Source organism: Salmo salar, chromosome ssa28, assembly GCF_905237065.1.
Source record: "Salmo salar chromosome ssa28, Ssal_v3.1, whole genome shotgun sequence".
NCBI classification, from domain to species: Eukaryota; Metazoa; Chordata; class Actinopteri; order Salmoniformes; family Salmonidae; genus Salmo; species Salmo salar.
Window position 1 is genome coordinate 23736776 of NC_059469.1, and position 25428 is coordinate 23762203.

Here is a 25428-nt window from a genome sequence, read left to right on the forward strand (position 1 = left end):
AATAGACCCACATAAAGGTTAGCATAGCTCGGAGCGAATGTGGAGCCCATCGACGTTCCATTCGTTTGGAGGTAGTATTCATCATCAAACCTAAAATAGTTATACTTTAAAACATATTCTGCCAGCTCTAAAATAAAGTTTGTTGGTGGATATTCATTAGTATCTCTGTCTCCCAAATAGTGAGCTAGTGCTGCCAGCCCCCCGCATGGGGAATGCTGGTATATAGACTCTCGACATCTAATGTGACCAGAATACAGTCTTCTTTCAAACCCGTTATTGGTGAGATCTTGTTTATGAAGTCTATAGAGTCTTTTACATATGATGGCAATGCTTGCACATGAGTTTTAATAAAAGCGTCTACAAAGTTCGACAATGGCTCTAGCATTGAGCCTATTCCTGCAACCACTGGTCTGCCTGGATAATTGCCTTGTTGTGTTTTAGGTTTGTGTAATTTCGGTAAAATGTAGAGGCATGGACGTATGGCACATTTGCAGCAAAGATATTCATATTCAGGTTTTGAGATAAGGTGGTTTAATAGGGCTTGCTCCAAACTAGAGCATATATCCCTTTGGAACACCTGTGTGGGATCAACACTTAGTTTTCTATAGAAACGTTCATTACTGAGTTGTCTCTGAATTTCTTCTTTATATTTTTCATAGTCTAAAACAACTACAGCACCCCCCTTGTCTGCAGGTTTAATAACCTACGATGAATCTTTCATTAATTCATTAATGTTTATTCATTAAGTCCTTAATGAATAAAATAGCATAAAGGAACTTTGAAAAGCCCTTTTTTGAGTGTGGAACCTCAACTAATTAATCGTATGTCGAGGTAGTGCCATCCCATATCACTCCCATCCCAGAATGCTTAACTCTCCTCTCCGCATCTGCCTGTATCTTCTTTAACAGTCCATCACCAAGGCAAAGCGAAGGAAATTATAAACCCAGGGAGAAATGACGCCTGAAACAAGTGTTTAAAATTATGGCCGCTCTTATAAACTCTACTCAAGCGTACCCATGGGTAAAATTAGATGGACAAAAAACAACCTTAAAGTGGTGAGCCTAGCTTCATGATGGTACAGCAGGGGAAAGAGAGAGACAGGGAGAGGTGGGTGGGTGAGAGAGAGAGAGAGATGGGAGGGGTGTGGAAGGTGAAGCTAGATAGATAGCTAGAAAGAGTGAGTAATAGAGAGAGAGAGGGGAGAAAGGGGAGAGAGAGTGAGTGAGAGCGAGAGTGAGAAAGATATCGTGATGGGGAGAAAGATACTGTGAACTGAAGGGGGAAACTTTTAAGGGAGTGAACTGATGTAAAAGCTACCAGAATAACCTTTCTCCCTCTCTTCATTTCATCTCTGGTTGAAACTCTTAGAGTGCCTCCCAAATGGCACACTATTCCCTAAATAGTGCACTACTTTTGACCATTTCCTGGCCATAATAAAAACCCCTGCTGTTTTATTCATGTTTTATAACCCTCCGACAACGTGTAATGTTTCAGTCATTTAGTCACAAGTCATTTCCCCTCAGCAAGGCTGTCGGAGCCTTGATGGGTGGCTGGGTTGGGGTTTCAGCGAGAGAGATAGGAGATATACCAATATATCGGGAAAAAAGAGACAGAAAATGAGACAAGCAGATATCATATGACTCTTATTCACCATGATATATACATATGATTGAGCAGAACGTAATGGCATGGCACTAAATTGCGGCAGTGTCGGAGTATGAAAGGCACTGAGAGAGGTAGTTGGAATGAAATGAGGCAAAATTAGGTATTGAAAAGGTGGTCTAGTAGCTCTGATGGTATACTGTATGTCCTCGAAGCGACAGCTATGGTGATATGTCTCTACTTTGAATTAAAGACGTTATTGGAGGATTCTCTTCTCTCGGTTTAATTCTAGCTGGGTCTCTTTCTTCCTCTATAGATGTCAACCTAAGGAGACCCCATCTCTCTCTCTCAGCAATCTCTCTTTCCATCTTTCTCTCTCTCTTTCTCCCTCTTTCTGCATTTTGTCTTTCTCTCTCGCTCTCTCGCTCTCTCGCTCTCACACACACACACACACACACTCTCTCTCTTCGCTCTCTCTCTCAATTTAAATTAAATACAATTCAAAGGGCTTTATTGGCATGGGAAACATGTTTACATTGCCAAAGCAAGTAAACACTCACAAAAGTTTTTAAATAATATAGACTCTCTCTCTCTCTCTCTCTCTCTCTCTCTCTCTCTGTCTCAGCTTTCCCTCTGCGTAATCTCTCTCTCCATCTTTCTCTCTCTCTGCCCCATCTCTCTCTCTGCTCTCTCTCTCTCTCTGCCACCGTCTCTCTCACTCTCTCTGCACCCCCATCTCTCTGTCTCTTTCTCTCTATCGCTCTCTCTCTCTCTCTGTAACATTAGCGGTGTTGCACTGGGACTACTCATTTAAATAGCTTTGAAATGCTCGATGCAAACCCCCTTCATCCTCTACTTCTCTCAAGGAGGAGCGAAATGGGATCACAGATTCCACCCTGTCAGTTGGGATTTAAATAAATGGTCCTCTTTAAAGACTATTTCTCCTCATTTGTCCCTGGCGAAGGGGTTCATTTGTTTGACAATTTGCAATGGGAGTGAGAGCGTGGGGTTGGGGGGGACAGGGTAAGGGATGGGGAACAGGGAATGGGATTGGAGAGGGGGGAGGTAAGTGAGGGGGAGAAATGGAGAGTAGGGAATGGGAGAAGGGATGTGGATGAAAGGGAAAACATGGATGGGGAAAGGGAGTTAAGGAAGGAGGGATGTGAGTGCTGAGGAAGGAACATAGAGAGCGAGGACCGGTGAGGCGGAAAGGGGAAAGGGTTGCTTCAGGTGAGGGTGAGGCCTGTTCATGTTCTCCTTGTTGTGAAGTAACGGAGCAAACAGGACTACTTAGACTATAATGAACGTCTACAGGGCCGACTGACCTTCCTTTAGTGGGATTGATGGCATGGAGAGATGTGCTCTGGTTATGCACTGTCATTTACCCTGTCGTTTATCATCTACACCTGGATGGATTTACTGTAGGTCTATACAATTCTCGCTTTACTGTACACTGGTTTGACAAGAAATATGCATGTATGTTAACCTAAGAGATACAGTTATATTACAAAACATACAGTATATTGGGATTTGACATCCTTGGGATGGAAAAATATAGTACGATACAGTACAGGAGCGTGTTGTACTAATAGTACTAGTACTATACAGTACTACAGTTAAAGGGTAGGAAGCAAGAGTTTTTACTCAAGAAAGTAACAACACAGTGTGGTCCAGTGGCGACCCGTTATTCTGCCCCACCTGTTTTGAGCCCCACCTGTTTAGCTAAAAAAATATATAATTTTGACGGGCAAAGACGGGCAAAAGAACACAGACACTGTGAAGGCCAGCATCCCGGAGTCGCCTCTTCACTGTTGACTTTGAGACTGGTGTTTTGCAGGTATTATTTAATGAAGCTGCTAGTTGAGGACTTGTGAGGGGTCTGTTTCTCAAACTAGACACTCTAATGTACTTGTCCTCTTGCTCAGTTGTGCACCGGGGCCTCCCACTCCTCTTTCTATTCTGGTTAGAGCCTGTTTGCGCTGTTCTGTGAAGGGAGTAGTACACAGCGTTGTATGAGATCTTCCATTTCTTGGCAATTTCTCACATGGAATAGCCTTCATTTCTCAGAACAAGAATAGACTGACAAGTTTCAGAAAAAAGTGATTTGTTTCTAGTCATTTTGAGCCTGAATTGAACCCACAAATGCTGATGCTCCAGATACTCAACAAGTTTAAAGAAGGCCAGTTTTATTTATTCTTTAATCAGACCAACAGTTTTCAGCTGTGCTAACATAATTGCAAAAGGGTTTTCTAATGATCAATTAGCCTTTAAAAATGATAAACCTGGATTAGCTAACACAACATGCCATTGGAACACAGGAGTGATGGTTGCTGATAATGGGCCTCTGTGCACCTATGTAGATATTCCATTAAAAATCAGCCATTTCCAGCTACAATAGTCATTTACAACATTAACAATGTCTACACTGTATTTCTGTTCAATTTGATGTTGTTTTAATGGACAAGAAATGTGCTTTTCTTTCAAAAACAAGGACATTTCTAAGTGACCCCAAACTTTTGAACGGTAGTGTACGTCACCGCAAAATCTACGGGGAGAGCTCAAAAATTCAAGCCCCTTGGGTGCTACCATAGAGTTAGTTTCATTAGAAGTGTCCATCCAAGAAGGCTCAAGGTCATTGGCAACAGATAAAATGATAAAATCAAATCACATCTACCTTAGATTTGATTGGACTGATCATGTCAGCATACTTTCAAAATCTTAGCTAGCAAGCTAGACAAGCAGTCATCATCATGAATCACGTCAACAATCTACTGGCAAATCCTTTTCAATCCTTGTCATATAAAGAGAAATTATAGATAAAACGTATGGGTGCTCATCGTCCATTGGACATAAACCACAAATTCAACATTGAGTGGATTGGAAGGCTAACTGCAAGCATTTGCAAAGAAATCACTAGCCTGCTATTCAGTGGAGTGGGTGTGTGATCCAAGTCTGGGTTTAAGGGTATCTTTTCCAAGCTTAAAAGGATAAACATTCAACACCATGGGCATTGGCCATGCTGTCAATCCAGCATGACTTCTGCCGCGTTCAAAACAACTGGAAACTCGGAGCTGGGAAATCTCAGACTTCAGTGAGTTCAAGACAACTGGGAACTCGAAAAAAAACGGGCTCCAGCTCGGAACTCTGGCCTCTTTCTAGAGCTTTGACCTGAAGATCACTGATGTCATGATTCAACCTTATTTCTTTTAGAGTTCCTAGTTGTCTTGAACGCACCATAAACCCAGAGAATACCAGACTTTTATGACAAAGTTTGATGACAAAATTTGCCCACAAGGACTGCCGCGCCACCTTCCTGTTCAAGTGAGCACAGCATAACAAGGTGAGTCCAAAATGTACAGTTTTGTATGCTGCTGCTAAAATTATGTAATATGCCAGGGAGATATGTATACTGTAGCTAAGAAAGTAATACTAAGTGTGTAGTAAGCTGTAATTTGCCCATGTGCTTCACCCTAATAATTTGGTCCCTTTCCCCCTCATCATTTAGCCTACTGATCTGACCTGGTGGTGTACATGTAGCCTATAGCCTGTTTTAGAGAAATGTATTGAATATTGTAAGAGCTTTCATTGTCTGCGTATATGCCCCCTTTATTTATCCTAGGTCTCTGACTTGGTGTGCAGGGAGAATACTGTAAGAATGGCCCATGTTCTAAATTCTGTCGCTATACATTTCATAAGTGCTGAACAAATAGTTATATTTAGCTCGCTCATTAATGTCTTAAACTAAATTACGGATTGCCTCTTATCCGCTCGTTGTCCCCTTATGCCGTAGTTTGTACATCTCAATTGTCAGTAGAAACCGCATTTGTTTAAGAAAGCCATATGAGCTATGTTTTTTTAAAAGGCAGTATATGAGGCTGAATGAACTGTTTCGTTGCCAGACAAGGCTCTGCTGATAGCCAGGTGTAGCAGTGGTAAGGATTCACACTATGGTGCTGCAAAGAAAGCTCTGCTGTTGGGACAGCTTTATGTAGGCCCTAACAGTTTGTGGGCACTGTCACCATTATAGTGCAATTAATGTATTGTTTAGTCTTTTGCTGGCATGCATCTAAAACAATTATTTTGTTTGACCCAAGAAGATTTACATGCTAAAATTGCCACTAGTGTGGTCAAAGACTTAGTAACATAGTCATAGTCACGATCTGGTTACCTACAACTACAAAACTGGTTATGTTTTGGGATTATTACATATTTACCCATTTATTTCCAGATGTCTTCTAAACTGCCCACAATGCACTATTTCTCGACATCAAATGGAGAATCTACTCTGTGATACCTAGTTCGTATGCTAGCTCGGTAGCTAGCTCAAGCTGGCTAACGTTAGCATCCTCATGCTCTTCACAGACTTTGTGGCTGTGTTATCTAGTGGGAACCCGTTAGCACGACAGGCTCTGGTGCCTTCTTGCCGTGGCCTCAAAACAAAAGACAAAATCATACCTGCTAATTGTGTAGTACCTCGTCTGTTCTACTTTTTGTTTTGTCAACTTTATGGCATGTTCTCTGAGAAGTATCTAAGAAGTAGGCTGTAGGGAGATTTGAGTTCTGTGACTTTTTCTGCCTTGGCTTAGTGCTAGCACACTAGCTGCCTGACATCTGGAATCTATGTATTTGGTATTTTTTGTGCTATATAGCTATTGCATTTCACTGACTCTCCCACACCCTAGGAAAACATTTTCCGACATGACTTTGCCATTCTTCGGAATTCTGATGGGTTTTATGTAATAACTGGCAAAAATAGAAAAGTGAGATGTAACTTCGCATTGGGACTTTGATGTGTATACTAATGCAAATCCTCATGTTACATGTGGTTACGTTTATGCTACCTGCCCTTTAAGGATGTTCACTACAATTCAGTACTACATCCAGGACAGTTTAGTCAGCAATAACCATCCATGTAACATGATAGATAGATGGTAATGTAGTATCCCACCCAGGACTATGGTTGTAAACCTACCTAGCTAGGATGAATTACACTCCCCTCTGTATTTATTTGTAAAAGTTGGCTCTATATGCCAGCATTTTGGTTTTGAGATCAAATGTTTCATGAGGGGACAGTACAGAAGTTCACCTTTTATTTGAGGGTATTTTAATATATTTCTGTTTTATTGTTTCGATATGAAAGCACTTTATGTATCTAGTCCCCCTATTTGAAAAAGTTGTTATTTTTTGTATTAGTCAAAAGGTTCATATTTCTTTCCCATATTCCTACAACGAAATGACTACAATATCTGTATGTCTTTAGCTAAAATGAGGTTGGCTAGCTTACTGACACATCACTGTAATCCACACAGATTAGTTGTACAGTAGCGCCAACATTTCCTCACCACAATCACCAGCTGTCAAACTCATACTTGTCACACCACAGCAGAGGATCAGCCCTGGTAGAAAGGTCACTGTAGCAACCTACTGCTGGAGTATAGCTTCCTTCCAGAAGGCCCAACACAAAATGGTATTACTTATAATCTCTCCTCTTCAAATGAGAGAAGAAGAAGTAATGCCATCCATTCATCTCTCTATCTCTTCCTTCACGAACAGACAGATCATTTGTATCATCCTACTGCATTTGTAAGCTGTGTTAAGTAACAAACAGGTGTTACAATTGTCCTTAAAGTACGCAACTGTCCAGTGAAAATCTCACTTCATGTTCTGTTAATTTATACCAAAATAATGTTGTTGGCCTCCTGAGGAGGATGAGCAGTCCAATCAGTGGTCTACTCGCATGCATATTTTTAATGACCGGTATACACCCACACTATTCCAACACAGAAAATCTGCTTTTTAATTTACTTCATTACCATTTTTTGGAAGGAAAACAATTTCACTCATATGTAATTAATTATAGGTTAATTATAGGTCATATCTAATAGAAATCTGGAAACACTGGAGAGTTACCTTTAAGAAGAAGTGACCCCATCCCTCCATCAACTCAGCCACTGCTTGAGCTGCTACTTTCCTAACATATTAACTTAAGAATGGTTTTACATTTGTCCTTAATTAGCTGAATGTCCTGAATGACATCATCCATTCTTCGCATGCTTCCTTTATTTACCCATCCATCCCTCCATCTTTTCCTCACACTTAAGTCAGGTATTAAGTCTGTCCTTAGATATTAACTTAACTCAATCTTCCGTCACTTCTTTAATTAGCCATTTGTCCTTGAGAAGAAGAGGTGACGCCATTCACCCCTATATTCATCCATCGATTACCTCCATCCCTCCCTTTACTTTCAGTACGGCAAGCTGGCCTTGGCCCTCAGTGTGGACCTGAGTGTGTCTGATTTCAGGCATGCATGTGCGAGCCCAGAGTGACTCTGGCTATCTGATAATGCTCACAGGACTGTGAATTGAACACAGAACTGACCGAGCGAGCATGAAATGAGTTCAACCAATGCTGTGATGATTAATAAACCGTGCTTGACCTTCCAAGTAAATGGTGCAGCGGAGATCTGGAGCCCTTTTACCCAGAATGCTCAGTGTGAGCGTGTCTGGGTCCAAGGGAGAGAGGGACAGGAAATGAGAGTAGGGCATATGGAAGCTTTCTGTCTCTGCATGACCGCAGCTAAACTCAGGGTGCATCCGAATTGGTACTATATTTCCTATATAGTGCACTACTTTTGACCAGAGCCATAGTGTGTCAATTTGGACACAACCCAAGTGGCTGCTTTAGCAAGAAGAAGTCCTGGATGGACGAATGGGTGGGGGGATATGGATAAAGTGATGAATGGCATGATGAAATGTATGCCAAGTAGGTTAATATGTTAATAAATGTGTGCTAATGTCGTCATGAAAATTAAAAGGTGCACACAGAAAACTAGTGATTTCTATTCTTTCTTCCTGCTGTGAACTGTATCTGATCCTCAGTCCTGGTTTTCTTTTGAGAAAAACGAATAGACTGTAACAATAAGAGGAAAACAGGGGGCAATTGTCACAGGCGTCGATGAACGGTGACCAAAATGCAGCGGGTACAGTGCTCATCTTTCTTCTTTATTTGAAAGAACACTCAAAACAAAATAAACAGACGACGAAACAGTTCCATAAGGCACACAGGCTATACAGAAAATAACCACCCACAAAAACACAGGAAAAACAGGCTGCCTAAGTATGGCTTCCAGTCAGAGACAACGAAAGACACCTGCCTCTGATTGGAAGCCATACCTGGCCACACATAGAAAAAGAAACATAGAAATAGAAAACTAGAACCAAAATCCCCTAGAACCAAAAAAAACCAAAACACACAAAACAAACACCCCCTGCCACACCCTGACCATACTACAATTACAAATGACCCCTTTACTGGTCAGGACGTGACAGCAATAAGGTATTCATATTAATGATTAATATATATAATATTCATCCTGTATCAGATTCTAGTCTTCTTTCTTCATTATATGCTCATAAACTCACAATGATTAGAGGAAGCCTGATAAGTGCCTAGTGTAAATCCCCAGATTTTTGTTGTTGTTGAACAGAGCACAACATGAGTCCAATGGTTTGAATCTGGTATGAGTAAGCATTTGGTCTTTTGGGCAATTTATCTATATTCTCTTTATCCTCTTCATAAACTTACAATGATTATAATGAAACTGCTGTAGTTGCCTATACTGAAAAAAAATATCCTGTGTGAGTGAGCATTTGCCCTTTTGGCTGGGGACAATGGGGACAATGCCAGAGCGAGGCCGCTGCTGCCTGCTGGAAGACTAAAAGGTAACGCCACAATATTTTATGGATGTTATTCCATTCCTTTAGCTAGGGCAATAATGCATTTCATGCACCATAGACCTTTCCTAAAGGGAATCAGGCAGGGTGGTGTGGGGGGGGGGGCTACAGCAAGTGTTTACTTTTCGGTTTGTTTAATGTCTCTGCAGAAAGCAATTCCACCACTTGGTGAACCCAGAGAAGGGTCCCAGGAGTTGTGTTTTTCTTAAAACCACTGCTGAGGCGAGCTCCTCTTCTCCTCGTTTCCCCCTCGCTAGGGTTAAATCTGGCATCTGCCACTCAAAACGAATAAACAGACATATTGGTTATGTCCCCAAAAGGCACCCTATTCGTTATGTAGGGCTCTGGTCAAAAGTACTGCACTATGTAGGCAATAGGGTGCCATTTGGGATGCGGCAAATGCCTTAGCGTCAAAGTCTAGCATGCCGATGACGCTGACGCAAAGCCAGAGAGATGGAAGGTTGGAGGGATGGAAGGAGGTTGGAAAGGAATAAGAAATAATTGAAAATATGAATAGAGAGGAATCAGCATACAGGGAGAGGATGGAGGGGTGGGGTCTGACAGCCAAGCAGACATGACCGGGAAATCCTGTTCCCTCAAAGACAAGTTATTATTATTATTATTTGTGTGTGTGCGTGCACGTGTGTCAGTAAGCCGTGTCTGGGGTTTATCTCCACCGAGGAAGAGATAGGCCAACATCAAATGGAAGAAAATAACAAAATATTGCAAACATGGTTCACAGAATATTGACTACAATGGCGGAAGAATTGGCATAGCTTCATCTGTTAAAGGCCAACAAGCAGAGTCAATTCAAGGGTCTAAAGCACAGACGATGCTTGATGATTTATTTTCTGAATTGCTATGACGGAATAGGAGGATATGTCCTTATCTCACTCTTGCTAGGGAATTTATCAAGTCAGAATATGGATATAGGACTTCAGATGCAAAGTCTCATTTTGACTTTAGTTATTTCTTAACATGTCTGCCAGGCAGCACCTAATTAAATAATGTGCTACAGTGGTTGGTGCTCTATAGGCCGTTGCCTTGTTTTCCAAAGCTGGATTTTCCAAAGCTGGATTTGGAATGCTCATGGCCATGGCATGAGTAAGGTCTATTGACATGCATGGTGCTCAGCAGTGGAACAGAGAAGAGGACACAGGGAGAGAAGGAGAGAGACCTCTTGCTGGGTATGATTGAATAGCCTATTATATGTGGGCAGTGACCTCCCAAGCCGGCAGCGTTGTGTTATTATTTCATTAATCTAAGCGCTACTATAAAACAATATTTTACCATAATATTTTATTTTATTTACAGGGTGCTTTCTCTTTCCTGTCACTGCCATTTATCGTTTTGATTTATGGGCCTTTTCTATACTTCGTTTTTGTTCACTCTCTTTCATAAACCAAACATATTAGCCACCAAATGTTAAACACTTTGGTGGCTGTGTTGATGTCAATGTGATGTAAAAGGCTGGGGGATGGAAATTAAAGGAGCGAAGATGAAAGAGAGAAAAAATGTAGATGATTAACCTTAACCTGCCTAAAGGCAAGTGGTTGGTGGAGAGAGAGAACGTAAGGAGGGGAGTGAGAGATAATTTGCTGAAACGCTGTGGGGTGAGTATGATAGCAGCCTTCATACTACTTGGATTCTCATCCCCAGCCTTCTTGTGTTGGCTAGGCTGTGATAAATTGTATATTTCGCACGACACAGAAGACTTGGAATTACTATTAACAAATGTGGAGAGACAAGGTAAATAAAAATGTGTGAACAAAAACACACATCCATAAAAAACCCGACAGTATGTAGATAAGATACAGTTGGATGTTAGGGATTGCTCTATGGGCTGAGAGGGCTATCTGGCTCTGGTTAGGAACTGATCATTAGATCAACCTTCCATGTCATTTCTCTCTGCTTGACTCCACTGAGGGTTGGCCCAGTCCGTTCGGCTTGACTCCACTGAGGGTTGGCCCAGTCCGTTCGGCTTGACTCCACTGAGGGTTGGCCCAGTCCGTTCGGCTTGACTCCACTGAGGGTTGGCCCAGTCCGTTCGGCTTGACTCCACTCAGGATTGGCCCAGTTTGTTCTGTGGGCTCTCACTAGGACATGCAGCTGTTCTGTGAGGTGGCCTTGGCACTGTCCAGACTCAGTGTGTGTCCCAAATGGCACCTTATTCCCTATATAGTGCACTACTATTGACCAGGACCCATGGGGGGCCCTAGGGCCAAAGGGCTCTGGTCAAAAGTAATGCACTATGAATACAATAGTGTTGTCAGGATACCAACATTTTAGTGACAATACAATACCAGGCCAAAGTATCATGATATCAAGTAGTGTGTGTGCATGCGGGAACAATTCAGAGTTCACATACACATACCCCCACACAGCCTAGTCTCATCCATATGTATCCCTGTATCACTGTGTGGTGTCTTGAACCAGAGGGCCCAGGGGGAGGATTTGCTGCAATGTGATCTAATCTTAATCCCAGCCCCACACTCTTAGAAAAAAGAGTTCCAAAGGGGTTCTGCGGCTGTCCCCATAGGAGAACCCTTTTTGGTTCCAGGTAGAAACCTTTAGGATCCACGTAGAACCCTCTGTGGAAACGGTTCAAGATGGAACCCAAAATGATTCTACCTGGAACCAAAACGGTTCTATCTGGAACCATAACGAGTTCTTCAAAGGGTTCTCCGAAGGGGGGACCTTTTTTTCTAAGAGTGCAGCCCTATACTCAGCCCCTAGCCCCAGGCTATCCCAGCACAGCCCTATACTCAGCCCCTGGCCCCAGGCTATCCCAGCACAGCCCTATACTCAGCCCCTAGCCCCAGGCTATCCCAGCACAGCTCTATACTCAGCCCCTAGCCCCAGGCTATATCAGCACAGCCCTATACTCAGCCCCTAGCCCCAGGCTATATCAGCACAGCTCTAGCCTTGGTCCCAGCCCTATACCACCATTCTTCACCATATATATCCCTATGTGGTCTCTTCAACCAGAGGGACCAGGGAGATGATTCAATTTGCTGCAGTGTGATCTAATCCGGCTCCTGCTGGAAGATTAGCTCTGTGTGAGTGAACCTCGTGCTGCTGGCTCCGGGGATGCATCTGAAATGGCACCCTATTCCCTATATAGTGCACTACTTTTGACCGGAGCACTATGGGCCCAGGTCATACAGAAGTAGTGCACTATTTGTGATGCACTAACTCGCCGCTTGCCACAGTTTACTTCCTCCCGGAGGTAAGAGAAATAAAGCAGGGCAATAAGTAAGCTGTCCTGATCGATGTCGCTTGATGGCTGTCGGGGGTTTGAGGGACGAGGGACAAGGAGGTGGGGTGAGGCCGCTGTGGGACGAGTGTCCAGTGATATAGCCTACAGCATGATCTAGAATTGACCTTGGGGGAGAGAGGGGGAGGGAGAGGGCGAGAGAGAGAGAGAGAGAGAGCGAGAGAGAGGTAGAGAGCGGTAGAGAGAGAGGTAGAGAGAGAGGTAGAGAGCGAGAGAGATAGAGAAAGAGGGGGAGGTAGAGAGCGAGAGAGAGGGCAAAATAAAGAGAGAGAGAGGGTGAGAGAGAGAAAGGGAGAGAGAGAGAGTTTGCTGCCATGGGAAAGTTCTCCAAATGGAATCGTCTTGTGTGTTATTTACCTCTAGCCTTCTTTTATCTTATTTGACAGTGATGTTCTGCACTTATAGCGGGTCAGGGTCAAGGTAATTTAGGTAATTTCCTAATAATGGGGAAAAGTTCCACAACTACTTTTAATAGTCATAGTCATTTAGCAGAGTATTGAAATTCTACAGTGCTATATTGATAAAAAAAAACTAAGTACAGTACGAAAAAGTAAGAAAAGTATAGAAATGTATGCACTCACTCTGGATAAGAGAGTGAGTGATACATTACTAAAATGTCAAATGTTAAATAGAAAACTCATAGTATAGCACCATAGATATCCAAGGACAGCATAGCACCATAGAGAGCCAGGGAGAGCATAGCACCATAGAGAGCCAAGGAGAGCATAGCACCATAGAGAGCCAAGGAGAGCATAGCACCATAGAGAGCCAAGGAGAGCATAGCACCATAGAGAGCCAAGGAGAGCATAGCACCATAGAGAGCCAAGGAGAGCATAGCACCATAGAGAGCCAAGGAGAGCATAGCACCATTGAGAGCCAAGGAGAGCATAGCACCATAGAGAGCCAAGGAGAGCATAGCACCATAGAGAGCCAAGGAGAGCATAGCACCATAGAGAGCCAAGGAGAGCACCATAGCAAGGAGTGGGACAGTACAGTAACAGTAACTTGAGAAACTGTCCCAAGCTGCATCAGTGACAGAGGATCCAGTCCTTCACGGTTGGCTGGCTGCACTGTCACAGATCCAGTGCTGAGCGCTCCGCCAAGTGTGTGAATGGCCCTGAACGTAGATATTAATCAGGATGTGGTGTTAGACAGCTGTCACCAGGGGAGCACAGCAGAACCGGTGTCAAATCTCCCCTCGCTAGCAAGAGAGGGAAAGGAAGGATGCCTAGGATATTCTGTTCGGGGAAGGAGTGTGTTCCTCTAAAGCATCCACAATGGAGCACACTCTTTCCTTTGACAGATCACCTTGTCAGAGACATAGACGATGCTGCAATGCTCACTAAACTATGAGATGATGTGGTAATGCAAACTAATTGACTTAGTTAATATACTCATCTCTCTCATTTTGGGCTCCCGAGTGACGCAGCGGTTTAAGGCACTGCATCTCAGTGCTAAATGCATCACTACAGACACTGGTTCGATTCCAGGCTGTATCACAACCGGCCGTGATTGGGAGTCCCATAGGGCGGCGCACAATTGGCCCAGCGTCGTCCGGATTAGGGTTTGGCCGGGGTAGGCCGTCATTGTAAATAAGAATTTGTTCTTAACTGACTTGCCTAGTTAAATAAAATAAAAAATACAAATCTCATTGCATTGCTCTCTTGACTAAGGCAAGCAGATCTAACATGGAACAGTCTCCTTGGGTATACGAGCAGTCTAGATGTGTCCAGCCTGGACTGTGATATATGTATGAACATCATTAGTATGTAGCCTAACAGATAAGTACTGGTACAACAGACTACACCTATACAGACAGATGGACAGCCTGGATGTACAAGAGACAGACAGACAGTAGTCTGAGAGTGCTGTGGGGTAGACATTCATTTAGTGTTGGCTTTATTACTGCATACAGATCGATACAGAGAGAGCTAAGGCCTTACGTCTGGACCTAGTAGTTCTCCCTTTCTCTCGATCCACTCGGTGCTCATTAGAAAAGCACCAGGGTCACCTGCTATCTGTGGCAAGGTGGGTAGATTCAATTCCAGGGTAATAGGAACATTATAAACATACACATTTTACCACAGATTAGTAGGAGAAATGTGGTTATACTGTATGTACAATATGCACTGTGTTTATGTAGCATAAGTTAACATTTAGCAATACATGATTAAAATGCTGGATTCTAGTGTTGTCTAGAAGGATTTACTATATATGTTTGTATGATTACAGAACTTGCATTTCACTTCTTAAGAAATGTAGATATTCTGCAATTCAATATGTTGTTTATTATTGTAAGATTGATATTGCAAGTTGTGTCAGCAAGCGATATGTCAAAGCCTCCTTCCCTAGCAGCTGTACCAGAAAGTAAACAGAGAAATGATTTCAATTTGTTTACAAATTGTCTACAGTACCTGGCATTGAGGTTAGAAGGTCTTTTATGAGAAACATTTTCAAAACAACTTATTTTTGCTGGGATACTTTATGTTAGCACAGAGCTTTCAGAATGTAGCTATTATTGCTTGTCAAGCAATCCGATTGAGTTTTTTCACCTTTCAGAGTGAATCGGTAAACACGGAGAGTTATAGTCTGTCAGTAAACGATTTTGTTTTTTCACCTTTCAGAGTGAATCGGTAAACATGGTGTCAGTAAACCACTGAGTTGAATCACCTTTCAGAGTGAATCGGTAAACATTGTGTCAGTAAACGATTGAGTTTTTTCACCTTTCAGGGTGAGTCGGTAAACATGGAGACTTATAGTCTGTCAGTAAATGCATCCTTGAACCTGAACTAGAAGGCGTTTGGCTGAAAAGAGTTGGTTTCATCACGAGAGAGGCGAGAGTGTTGTTGTGTTGTCTCAGAGGACAGTTACTGTTAAGAGGGTGTTTGTTTGTTTTCCCGTGCGTGTCGTCTATTTGTGTGTGAGAGAGAGTATGTGAGATTGTGTGTGCGAGTGTTTGTGTGTTTATGTGTTTTCCTAGGAGACAATACAAAAACAATGACAGCGCTCCTCAAGATGTCATGTGTAATCAGCGCCTCCTAAACGCTGGCGTACGTGACACAACAGCATGCTAGTCCTACTGGCTGGCCGTTATGAGTTTACTGTAATTAATTACATTTGGGACCCAACAAGCCTACAAGGCAAAAAAACATGTATTAGCTATACACACTTATAGTGGAACCAGAGACCAGTTTTGAAAGCATCAGATGATTAGGATTGTTTATTCAATATTGAATATATTCATACCTGTCCCAATTGAGATAATCCAAAAATGAATCAACTAGCTACTGAACAAGTGAAGTCAGAACAGCAGAACAAAAACTACACTCATTGATATGATCTTTAGGAATCACTGTGGAGTATGATGATTAACATTAGGCATTATCTTATTGTAGCCTTTACTTCTATGAATTGATATTTGACATATGTGGTGTGAGGCAAGGTTGTGGGTCAAGTCCATTTCAATTCAGCCAATTAAAAAAGTATACTGGAATAGAACTCCCAACATTGACTGAATCAAAACAGAATCGACTCCAATCTTGGTGTGAACGTGAAGAAAGTAACACAGACTTTAAGGTACCTGGAAGAATACTGTCATGACTTTGACACACAAATACTTGTGAAGCCTTTACTATACCTTCCATCACAGTGAGCTGGTTAACTTCTTGGTGCCTAGAGGAGTGGACTGACTGTGAGTGTGATGGTGACACACTAAACTTGAAACACTGCCTACAGTAGCTTCAATAAAGAGCCTTAAGAACCTTGGTGGTGAATTGACTATGAGTGTGATCGTGACACACAGAGAGACTGGTGGTACGGTGACAGACTGGTGGTACGGTGACAGACTGGTGGTACGGTGACAGACTGGTGGTAGGGAAGAGACTACTGTGACAGACTGGTGGTACAGTGACAGACTGGTGGTACAGTGACAGACTGGTGGTACAGTGACAGACTGGTGGTACGGTGACAGACTGGTGGTAGGGAAGAGACTGGCGCTACGGTGACAGACTGGTGGTACGGTGACAGACTGGTGGTACAGTGACAGACTGGAGGTACAGCGACAGACTGGAGGTAGGGAAGAGACTGGCGCTACGGTGACAGACTGGTGGTACAGTGACAGACTGGCGCTACGGTGACAGACTGGTGGTACGGTGACAGACTGGTGGTACGGTGACAGACTGGAGGTACAGTGACAGACTGGAGGTAGGGAAGAGACTGGCGCTACTGTGACAGACTGGTGGTACGGTGACAGACTGGTGGTACAGTGACAGACTGGTTGTACGGTGACAGACTGGTGGTACAGTGACAGACTGGTGGTACAGTGACAGACTGGTGGTAGGGAAGAGACTGGCGCTACGGTGACAGACTGGTGGTACGGTGACAGACTGGTGGTACAGTGACAGACTGGAGGTACAGTGACAGACTGGAGGTAGGGAAGAGACTGGCGCTACTGTGACAGACTGGTGGTACGGTGACAGACTGGTGGTACAGTGACAGACTGGTGGTACAGTGACAGACTGGAGGTACAGTGACAGACTGGAGGTACAGTGACAGACTGGAGGTACAGTGACAGACTGGAGGTACAGTGACAGACTGGAGGTAGGGAAGAGACTGGCGCTACGGTGACAGACTGGAGGTACAGTGACAGACTGGAGGTACAGTGACAGACTGGTGGTAGGGAAGAGACTGGCGCTACGGTGACAGACTGGTGGTAGGGAAGAGACTGGCGGTACGGTGACAGACTGGTGGTAGGGAAGAGACTGGCGCTACGGTGACAGACTGGTGGTAGGGAAGAGACTGGCGGTACGGTGACAGACTGGTGGTAGGGAAGAGACTGGCGCTACGGTGACAGACTGGTGGTAGGGAAGAGACTGGCGGTACAGTGAGAGACTGACTGACAACGACACCCAGAGAGAAGAGGAATAAAAAGAGATGACTAACCTAACCCACCTGAGCTCGGCTCACAGGGATCAATGTCCTCGTCATCGCTCGGACACTCCGCAGATGCCACCAGCAGATCGTCCGTCGTCTGGAGGGAAGAGAGAGAAAAAGAGAGGGTTAGGAATGAGAGAAGGGGCAGTTTAACAGTATAATAATGAATAACTTCTGTCAAACTGGTCATGAACGGTTTACACCCCGACATAGTATTAAAGGGATAGTGTGAGATAAAGCTGTTTTTTCTACTTACCCCGAGTCAGATGAACGCATGGATACTATTTTAGCATGCTAGCTGTATCAGTAGACTTCCAGTCATTGTTCTAAATATATTTAGCATTGGTTCCAAAACTACCTCTATCTTCCTTCATACTGGACACATACATAAAAATGGAATCCATGAGTTCATCTGACTCAAACAGAGAAATAGAGCGATGAGGAATAGAGAGAGAGAGAGGAGAGGAGAGACATTTTAACAGTAAACTGAGATAGATTTCTGTTCCAATCCACACCTCCAAACCCATCACACTATCAATACCCTAGAATCTAAAGGGTTTGATTGAAGAAATCAAGAGAGAAAGACGGATTAGAATGGAATCCTGGAAACTCATACTGCTTAGCTGGGGGATCAAATACAGTTGTAGTCGGCTAACGGTCACAAAAGCTGCTGCTGCAATACACTGCTACCCAGGCGACACCACTGTCCTAACAGAAATGAGATTTGATTATCGAGGAACAATAGATAGTAAAGTTCACAGCAATTGTCAACTCAAACTAAGCTCATACTGAGGAACAGCCAGTGTGCTGAAACAAATAGCCCTCTAAGGGATTGTTTAGTGCCATCACCAAACACCACTGACATTTAGAGGGCACAGACTGGTGGCAGCTTAAAAAAAAAGATTGGAAAGCCCAAAGAGCAAACCTGTGATTGGCTGTGAAAGAAAGTCTACAAAATCATTATATATTTTAGGTGCCATTTCCTTTTACTGTCTGTTTGACTCAATAGAGATTTGACAAAGTCAAGCAATGTTAAGAACAAACTTGGTGGAAAAGGTTGGGATGTAATACACTGTTCCTATACTCTATGTTCAACCCTCGCAACTTACCGCATCTCTCACCCTAGGTTCAACACCCTAGGTCCCACACCCAAGGTCCTACACCCTAAGTCCCAGGAATACCTGGGATAGGATAAAGTAATCCTTCTAACCCCCCCCCCCCCAAAAAAAAGATATAGATGTACTATTGTAAAGTGGTTGTTCCACTGGATATCATAAGGTGAATGCACCAATTTGTAAGTCGCTCTGGATAAGAGCGTCTGCTAAATGACGTAAATGTAAATGTCCCACACCCAAGGTCCTACACCCAAGGTTCTACACCCTAGGTCCCACACCCAAGGTCCCACACCCAAGGTTCTACACCCTAGGTCCCACACCGTAGGTCCCTCTCACCCTAGCAGACTAAACCAAAGACAACAGCACTGACTCTCAGGGAAATCAGGAGAAAAGGGCAAACAAAAAATAGACGACCATCGCCGGGTAGAAAGTGAAAAGTGAGTGAGGTGTAAAACATTATGCTGCAAAGTTATTTTATAGTCTAGCCCGGGGCCGTCTGATCAAACCACTGCAGTAAAGGTTGTTTCTTTTGAGGCATATCAGGCAGGCAGCATGGTTAGACAGCAGTGGGCTCTAAAGGAGTGTGTGTGTGAGTTTGTGTGTGTGAATTCAGACCACGACTTTTTCCAAAATGTTGTTACGTTACAGCCTTATTATAAAATTGATTAAATGAATGTTTTTCCTGATCAATCTACACATAATACCCCATATTAACAAAGTGAAAACAGTTTGACATTTTTGCAAATGTATTACAAATAAAAAACAGAAATACGTATTCATACTCTTTGCTATGAGACTCAACATGGATCATCATTGAAATGTATATACAACTTGATTGGAGTCCACCTGTGGTAAATTCAATTGATTGAACATGATTTGGAAAGAAACACATCTGTTTATAGAAGGTCTCACAGTTGACAGTGCATGTCATAGCAAAAACCAAGCCACGAGGTTGAAGGAATTGTCCCTAGAGCTCCGAGACAGGATTGTGTCGAGGCACTGATCTGGGGAATGGTACCAAAATGTCTGCAGCATTGAAGGTCACCCAGAACACAGTGGCCTCCATCATTCTTAAATGGAAGAAGTTTGGCACAACCAAGACTCTTCCTAGAGCTGGCTGCCCAGCCAAACTGAGCAATTGGGGGAGAAGAGCCCTGGTCAAAGAGGTGATCAAGAACCCAATGGTCACTCTGACAGAGCTCCAGAGTTCCTCTGTGGAGATGGGAGAACCTTCCAGAAGGACACCATCTCTACAGCACTCCACCAATCAGGCCTTTATGGTAAAGTGGCCAGACGGAAACCACTCCTCAGTAAAAGGAACATGACAGCCTGCCTGGAGTTTGCCAAAGGGCACCTAAAGGATTTTCAGACCATGAGAAACAAGATTCTCTTGTCTGATGAAACCAAGTGCGAACTATTTGGATTGAATGGCAAGCATCACGTCTGGAGGAAAACAGGCCAATACCATCCCTACGGTGAAGCATGGTGGTGGCAGAATCATGCTCTTGGGATGTTTTTCAGCGGCAGGGACTGGGAGACTAATCAGGATCAAGGGAAAGTTGAACGGAGCAAAGTACAGAGAGATCCTTAATGAAAACCTGCTCCAGAGCGCTCAGGACCTCAGACTGGGGCGAAGGTTCATCTTCCAACAGGGCAACGACAGCATGGCCAAGACAACACAGGAGTGGCTTCAGGACAAGTCTCTGAATGTTCTTGAGTGGCCCAGTCAGAGCCCGCACTTGAACCCGATCGAACATCTCTGGAGAGACATGAAAATAGCTGTGCAGCAATGCTCCCCATTCAACCTGGCAGAGCTTGAGAGGAGCTGCAGAGAAGAATGGGAGAAACTCCCCAAATACAGGTTGTAGTTTGTAGTGTCGTACCCATGAAGACTTGATGCTGTAATCACTGCCAAAGGTGCTTCAATAAAGTATTGAGTAAAGGGTCTGAATACTTTTGTAAATGTGATATTTATGTATTTTTTATTTTAGAAATGTGCAAACATTTCTAAAAACCTGTTTTTGCTTTGTATTGTGTGTAGATTGATGAGGAAAAAACACTATTTAATACATTTTAGAATAAGCCTGTAACGTAACAAAATGTTGAAAAAGTAAAGTGGTCTGAATACTTTCAGAATGCACTGTATGTGTGTGTTCAGTATGTGTGTGTGTGTGTGTGTGTCTGTATGTGTGCGTGTGTATATATGCGTGTGTGTGTGTCCGTATGTGTGCGTGTGTGTGTGCGTATATATGCGTGCGTATGTGTGTGCGCATATGGCAGCAGCAGGCTCACAGCAGGCTCACAGCAGGCTCTGTCTACAGTTCCTCGTTTTAATGTACTGTTCGTCTCTTACAGAACCCTGTTAGGAAGGTTTACCTGCAGGGTTAGCCTTGGGCTGTGGATGTGGTGGAGGTTTCTGCTTATTGGTTCTCTGTACACCTGACATTTGACAAGCTAGTTAGATATCAAGGTTCCACTTACTTCAACGGTATTCAGGTTATTGTGATACGAACTAGAGGTCGACCGATTATGATTTTTCAACGCCGGTACCGATACCGATTATTGGGGGGCCAAAAAAGCCGATCAATCGGCCAATTTTTGTTGTTGTTGTTGTTGTTGTAATGATGACAATTACAACACTACTGAATTAACACTTATTTTAACTTAATATAATCAAATCATAAAAACAATTTAGCCTCAAATAAATAATGAAACATGTTCAATTTGGTTTAAATAATGCAAAAACAAAGTGCTGGAGAAGAAAGTAAAAGTGCAATATGTGACATGTAAAAAAGCTAACGTTTAAGTTCCTTGCTCAGAACATATGAAAGCTGGTGGTTCCTTTTAACATGAGTCTTCAATATTCCCAGGTAAGAAGTTTTAGGTTGTAGTTATTATAGGATTTATAGGACTATTTCTCTCTATACCATTTGTATTTCATATACCTTTGACTATTGGATGTTCTTATAGGCACTTTAGTATTGCCAGTGTGACAGTATAGCTTCCGTCCCTCTCCTCGCCCCTACCTGGGCTGGAACCAGGAACACATCGACAACAGCCACCCTCGAAGCATCGTTACCCATCGCTCCACAAAAGCCGCGGCCCTTGCAGAGCAAGGGGAACAACTACTCCAGGTCTCAGAGCGAGTGACGTCACCGATTGAAACGCTATTAGCGCGCACCCCGCTAACTAGCTAGCCATTTCACATCGGTTACACCAGCCTAATCTCGGGAGTTGATAGGCTTGAAGTCATAAACAGCTCAATGCTTGAAGAATTGCGAAGAGCTGCTGGCAAACGCATGAAAGTGCTGTTTGAATGAATGCTTACGAGCCTGCTGCTGCCTACCATCGCTCAGTCAGACTGCTCTATCAAATATCAAATCATAGACTTAATTATAACATAATAACACACATAAATACGAGCCTTTGGTCATTAATATGGTCGAAACTATCATTTCGAGAACAAAACGTTTATTCTTTCAGTGAAATACGGAACCGTTCCGTGTTTTATCTAACCGGTGGCATCCCTAAGTCTAAATATTGCTGTTATATTGTACAACCTTCAATGTTATGTCATAATTATGTACAATTCTGGCAAATTAATTACGGTCTTTGTTAGGAATAAATGGTCTTCACACAGTTCGCAACAAGCCAGGTGGCCCAAACTGCTGCATATACCCTGACTGCTTGCACGGAATGCAAGAGAAGTGACACAATTTCCCTAATTATAATAAATTCATGTTAGCAGGCAATATTAACTAAATATGCAGGTTTAAAAATATATACTTGTGTATTGATTTTAAAGAAAGGCATTGATGTTTATGGTTAGGTGCAACGACAGTGCTAAATCATCACCTGTTTGGCGAAGTAGGCTGTGATTCCATGAGAAATTAACAGGCACCGCATCGATTATATGTAACGCAAGACACGCTAGATAAACTAGTAATATCATCAACCATGTGTAGTTAACTAGTGATTATGTGAAGATTGATTGTTTTTTATAAGTTTAATGCTAGCTAGCAACTTCCCTTGGCTTCTTGCTGCCCTCGCGTAACAGGTAGTCAGCCTGCCACGCAGGCTCCTCGTGGAGTGCAATGTAAGGCAGGTGGTTAGAGCACTGGAGGTAAATGTAAAAATCTGTCGTTCTGCCCCTGAACAAGGCAGTTAACCCACCATTTGTTCCTAGGCCGTCATTGCAAATAAGAATGTGTCCTTAACTGACTTGCCTAGTTAAATAAAGGTGTTAAAAAAAAAATTATAATAATTTAAAAAATCGTCCAAATCGGTGTCCAAAAATACCGATTTCCAATTGTTATGAAAACTTGAAATTGGCCCTAATTAATCGTCCATTCCGATTAATCAGTCGACCTCTAATACAAACTAACAAATCAGATCCAAATCAATACAGAGCACCGCTATGAAGTGAAGAAATAAATATGTGAAAGTATAAAAAAAGAATGGATTGAACATAGGATTTCAACCCACTGAGGGTGTAATGCTGGTTGTTAATCTAGAAATGTCCTCTTTTGGTTATAAATGACAATAGGAACCAAACACAGCTGGTTAGATTAGCATCGATCTATGCCTAGCAAATTACAGGTGATGTCATCGATCACTGTCCAATTCTCTCCCAAATGTGTTTTCTTTGTCACTGTAATGTAATTTATAACATATCAAACATGACCTCACCCACATGTCTTCAAGTCAAGTAGTAGATCAGACCTGTCGAAAATAGATGAACAAACTATGTTCATATGATCTTTAAGTAGCTAGCAGACCAGACCAAATGAATATAGATCAACAAACCATGTTCATATGATCTTTCAGTAGCTAGGAGACCAGATCAAACAAATATAGATCAACAAACTATGTTCATATGATCTTTCAGTAGCTAGGAGACCAGACCAAACGAATATAGATCAACAAACCATGTTCATATGATCTTTCAGTAGCTAGGAGACCAGACCAAACAAAAATAGATAAACAAACCATGTTCATATGATCTTTCAGTAGCTAGGAGACCAGATGAATATAGATCAACAAACCATGTTCATATGATCTTTAAGTAGCTAGGAGACCAGATGAATATAGATCAACAAACCATGTTCATATGATCTTTAAGTAGCTAGGAGACCAGACCAAACGAATATAGATCAACAAACCATGCTCATATGATCTTTAAGTAGCTAGGAGACCAGATGAATATAGATCAACAAACCATGTTCATATGATCTTTAAGTAGCTAGGAGACCAAATGAATATAGATCAACAAACCATGTTCATATGATCTTTCAGTAGCTAGGAGACCAGACCAAACAAAAATAGATAAACAAACCATGTTCATATGATCTTTCAGTAGCTAGGAGACCAGATGAATATAGATCAACAAACCATGTTCATATGATCTTTAAGTAGCTAGGAGACCAAATGAATATAGATCAACAAACCATGTTCATATGATATTTAAGTAGCTAGCAGACCAGACCAGATGAATATAGATCAACAAACAATGTTCATATGATCTTTCAGTAGCTAGCAGACCAGACCAAACGAATATAGATCAACAAACCATGATCATTCGATTTTTAAGTAGCTAGGAGACCAGACCAGACGAATATAGATCAACAAACCATGTTCATACGATCTTTCAGTAGCTAGCAGACCAGACCAGACGAATATAGATCAACAAACCATGTTCATATGATCTTTCAGTAGCTAGCAGACCAGACACATACACTATAGATCAGTGGAGGCTGCGGAGGGGAGAACAGCTCATAATAATGGCTGGAATTGAGCGAATGGAATGGCATCAAACACATGGAAACCATGTGTTTTATGTATTTGATACACAGGTGTGGGCAATTCCAGTCCTCAAGGGCCTGATTGGTGTCACAGTTTTGCCCCAGCCCCAGCTAACACACCTAAAGATCACCTAATCATGATCTTCAGTTTAGAATGCAATGTGATTAATCAGCTGTTTGCTAGGGATGGAGAAAACATGTGACACCAATCAGGCCCTCGAGGACTGGAGTTGCCCGCCTCTGCATTACACTGATTCCTCTCCAGTAATTACCATGAGCCCGTCCTCCCCAATTAAGGTGCCACCAACCTCCTGTGCTGTAGATCAAGATGAACCAACCCTGCTCTGCTTAGAGAGTTGTGGCAGAGAAAGCGTTTAAGTTTTTGGTATATTTGAGCTTGATGATTTCTTTGTCTAATGTCATCCATAACATTTCTAACATGACCTAATGCATGAGTCTTCAAGTAGCTAGCAGAACTGCTCAGAGGCCCAGGTTGTTTTGTTTTTTACTACATCTGTTCTCGGTGAGGCTCGGTGAGGCCTGCCTGGGAAAGTCGTCCAAATGTAAATTTAATTTGCTGTGCATGAGTCTGATATACAGTGTCGTCCCAGAGTCAGCCCGGCCAGATGGCAGAGCCAGCGGATCAAGGGAATGCCACATTCATCACCGGGGCGATGTGATTTGTTTTTCCTGGCGGGGGATTCCTGACACTCCCCCTCCTGCAGCTACACTGAGTAGTAACCGACAGACAGAGATCAATACATCTCTCTCCTCTCTCTCTTTCTTTCTGTTGTTCTCTCTCTTTCTCTTTCTTTTTTCTTTCTTTCTGTTGTTCTTTCTTTCTTTCTTTCTTTCTGTTGTTCTCTCTCTCTCTTTGTGTTTCTCTCTCGCTCTCTCTTTCTGTTTTTCTCTCTCTCGCTCTCTCTTTCTCCTGTCTGTCTGTCTGTCTGTCTGTCTGTCTGTCTGTC

The 25428-nt window shown here is 42.8% G+C and overlaps 1 protein-coding gene across 30 annotated transcripts in view; it reads right to left on the minus strand.

Moving 5' to 3' along the window:
* LOC106589744 (neurexin-1a) overlaps nucleotides 1-25428 on the minus strand; it is a 517818-nt gene that overhangs the window by 13179 nt on the left and 479211 nt on the right. For 20 of the 30 annotated variants that reach the window (XM_045709964.1, XM_014180038.2, XM_014180041.2 and 17 more), the window contains one exon: nucleotides 17554-17641. In XM_045709964.1, coding sequence (XP_045565920.1) covers nucleotides 17554-17641 — 88 coding nt within the window. The remainder of the gene's footprint in view (nucleotides 1-17553; nucleotides 17642-25428) is intronic. The other 10 variants (XM_045709965.1, XM_045709950.1, XM_045709945.1 and 7 more) reach the window with 1 other exon arrangement.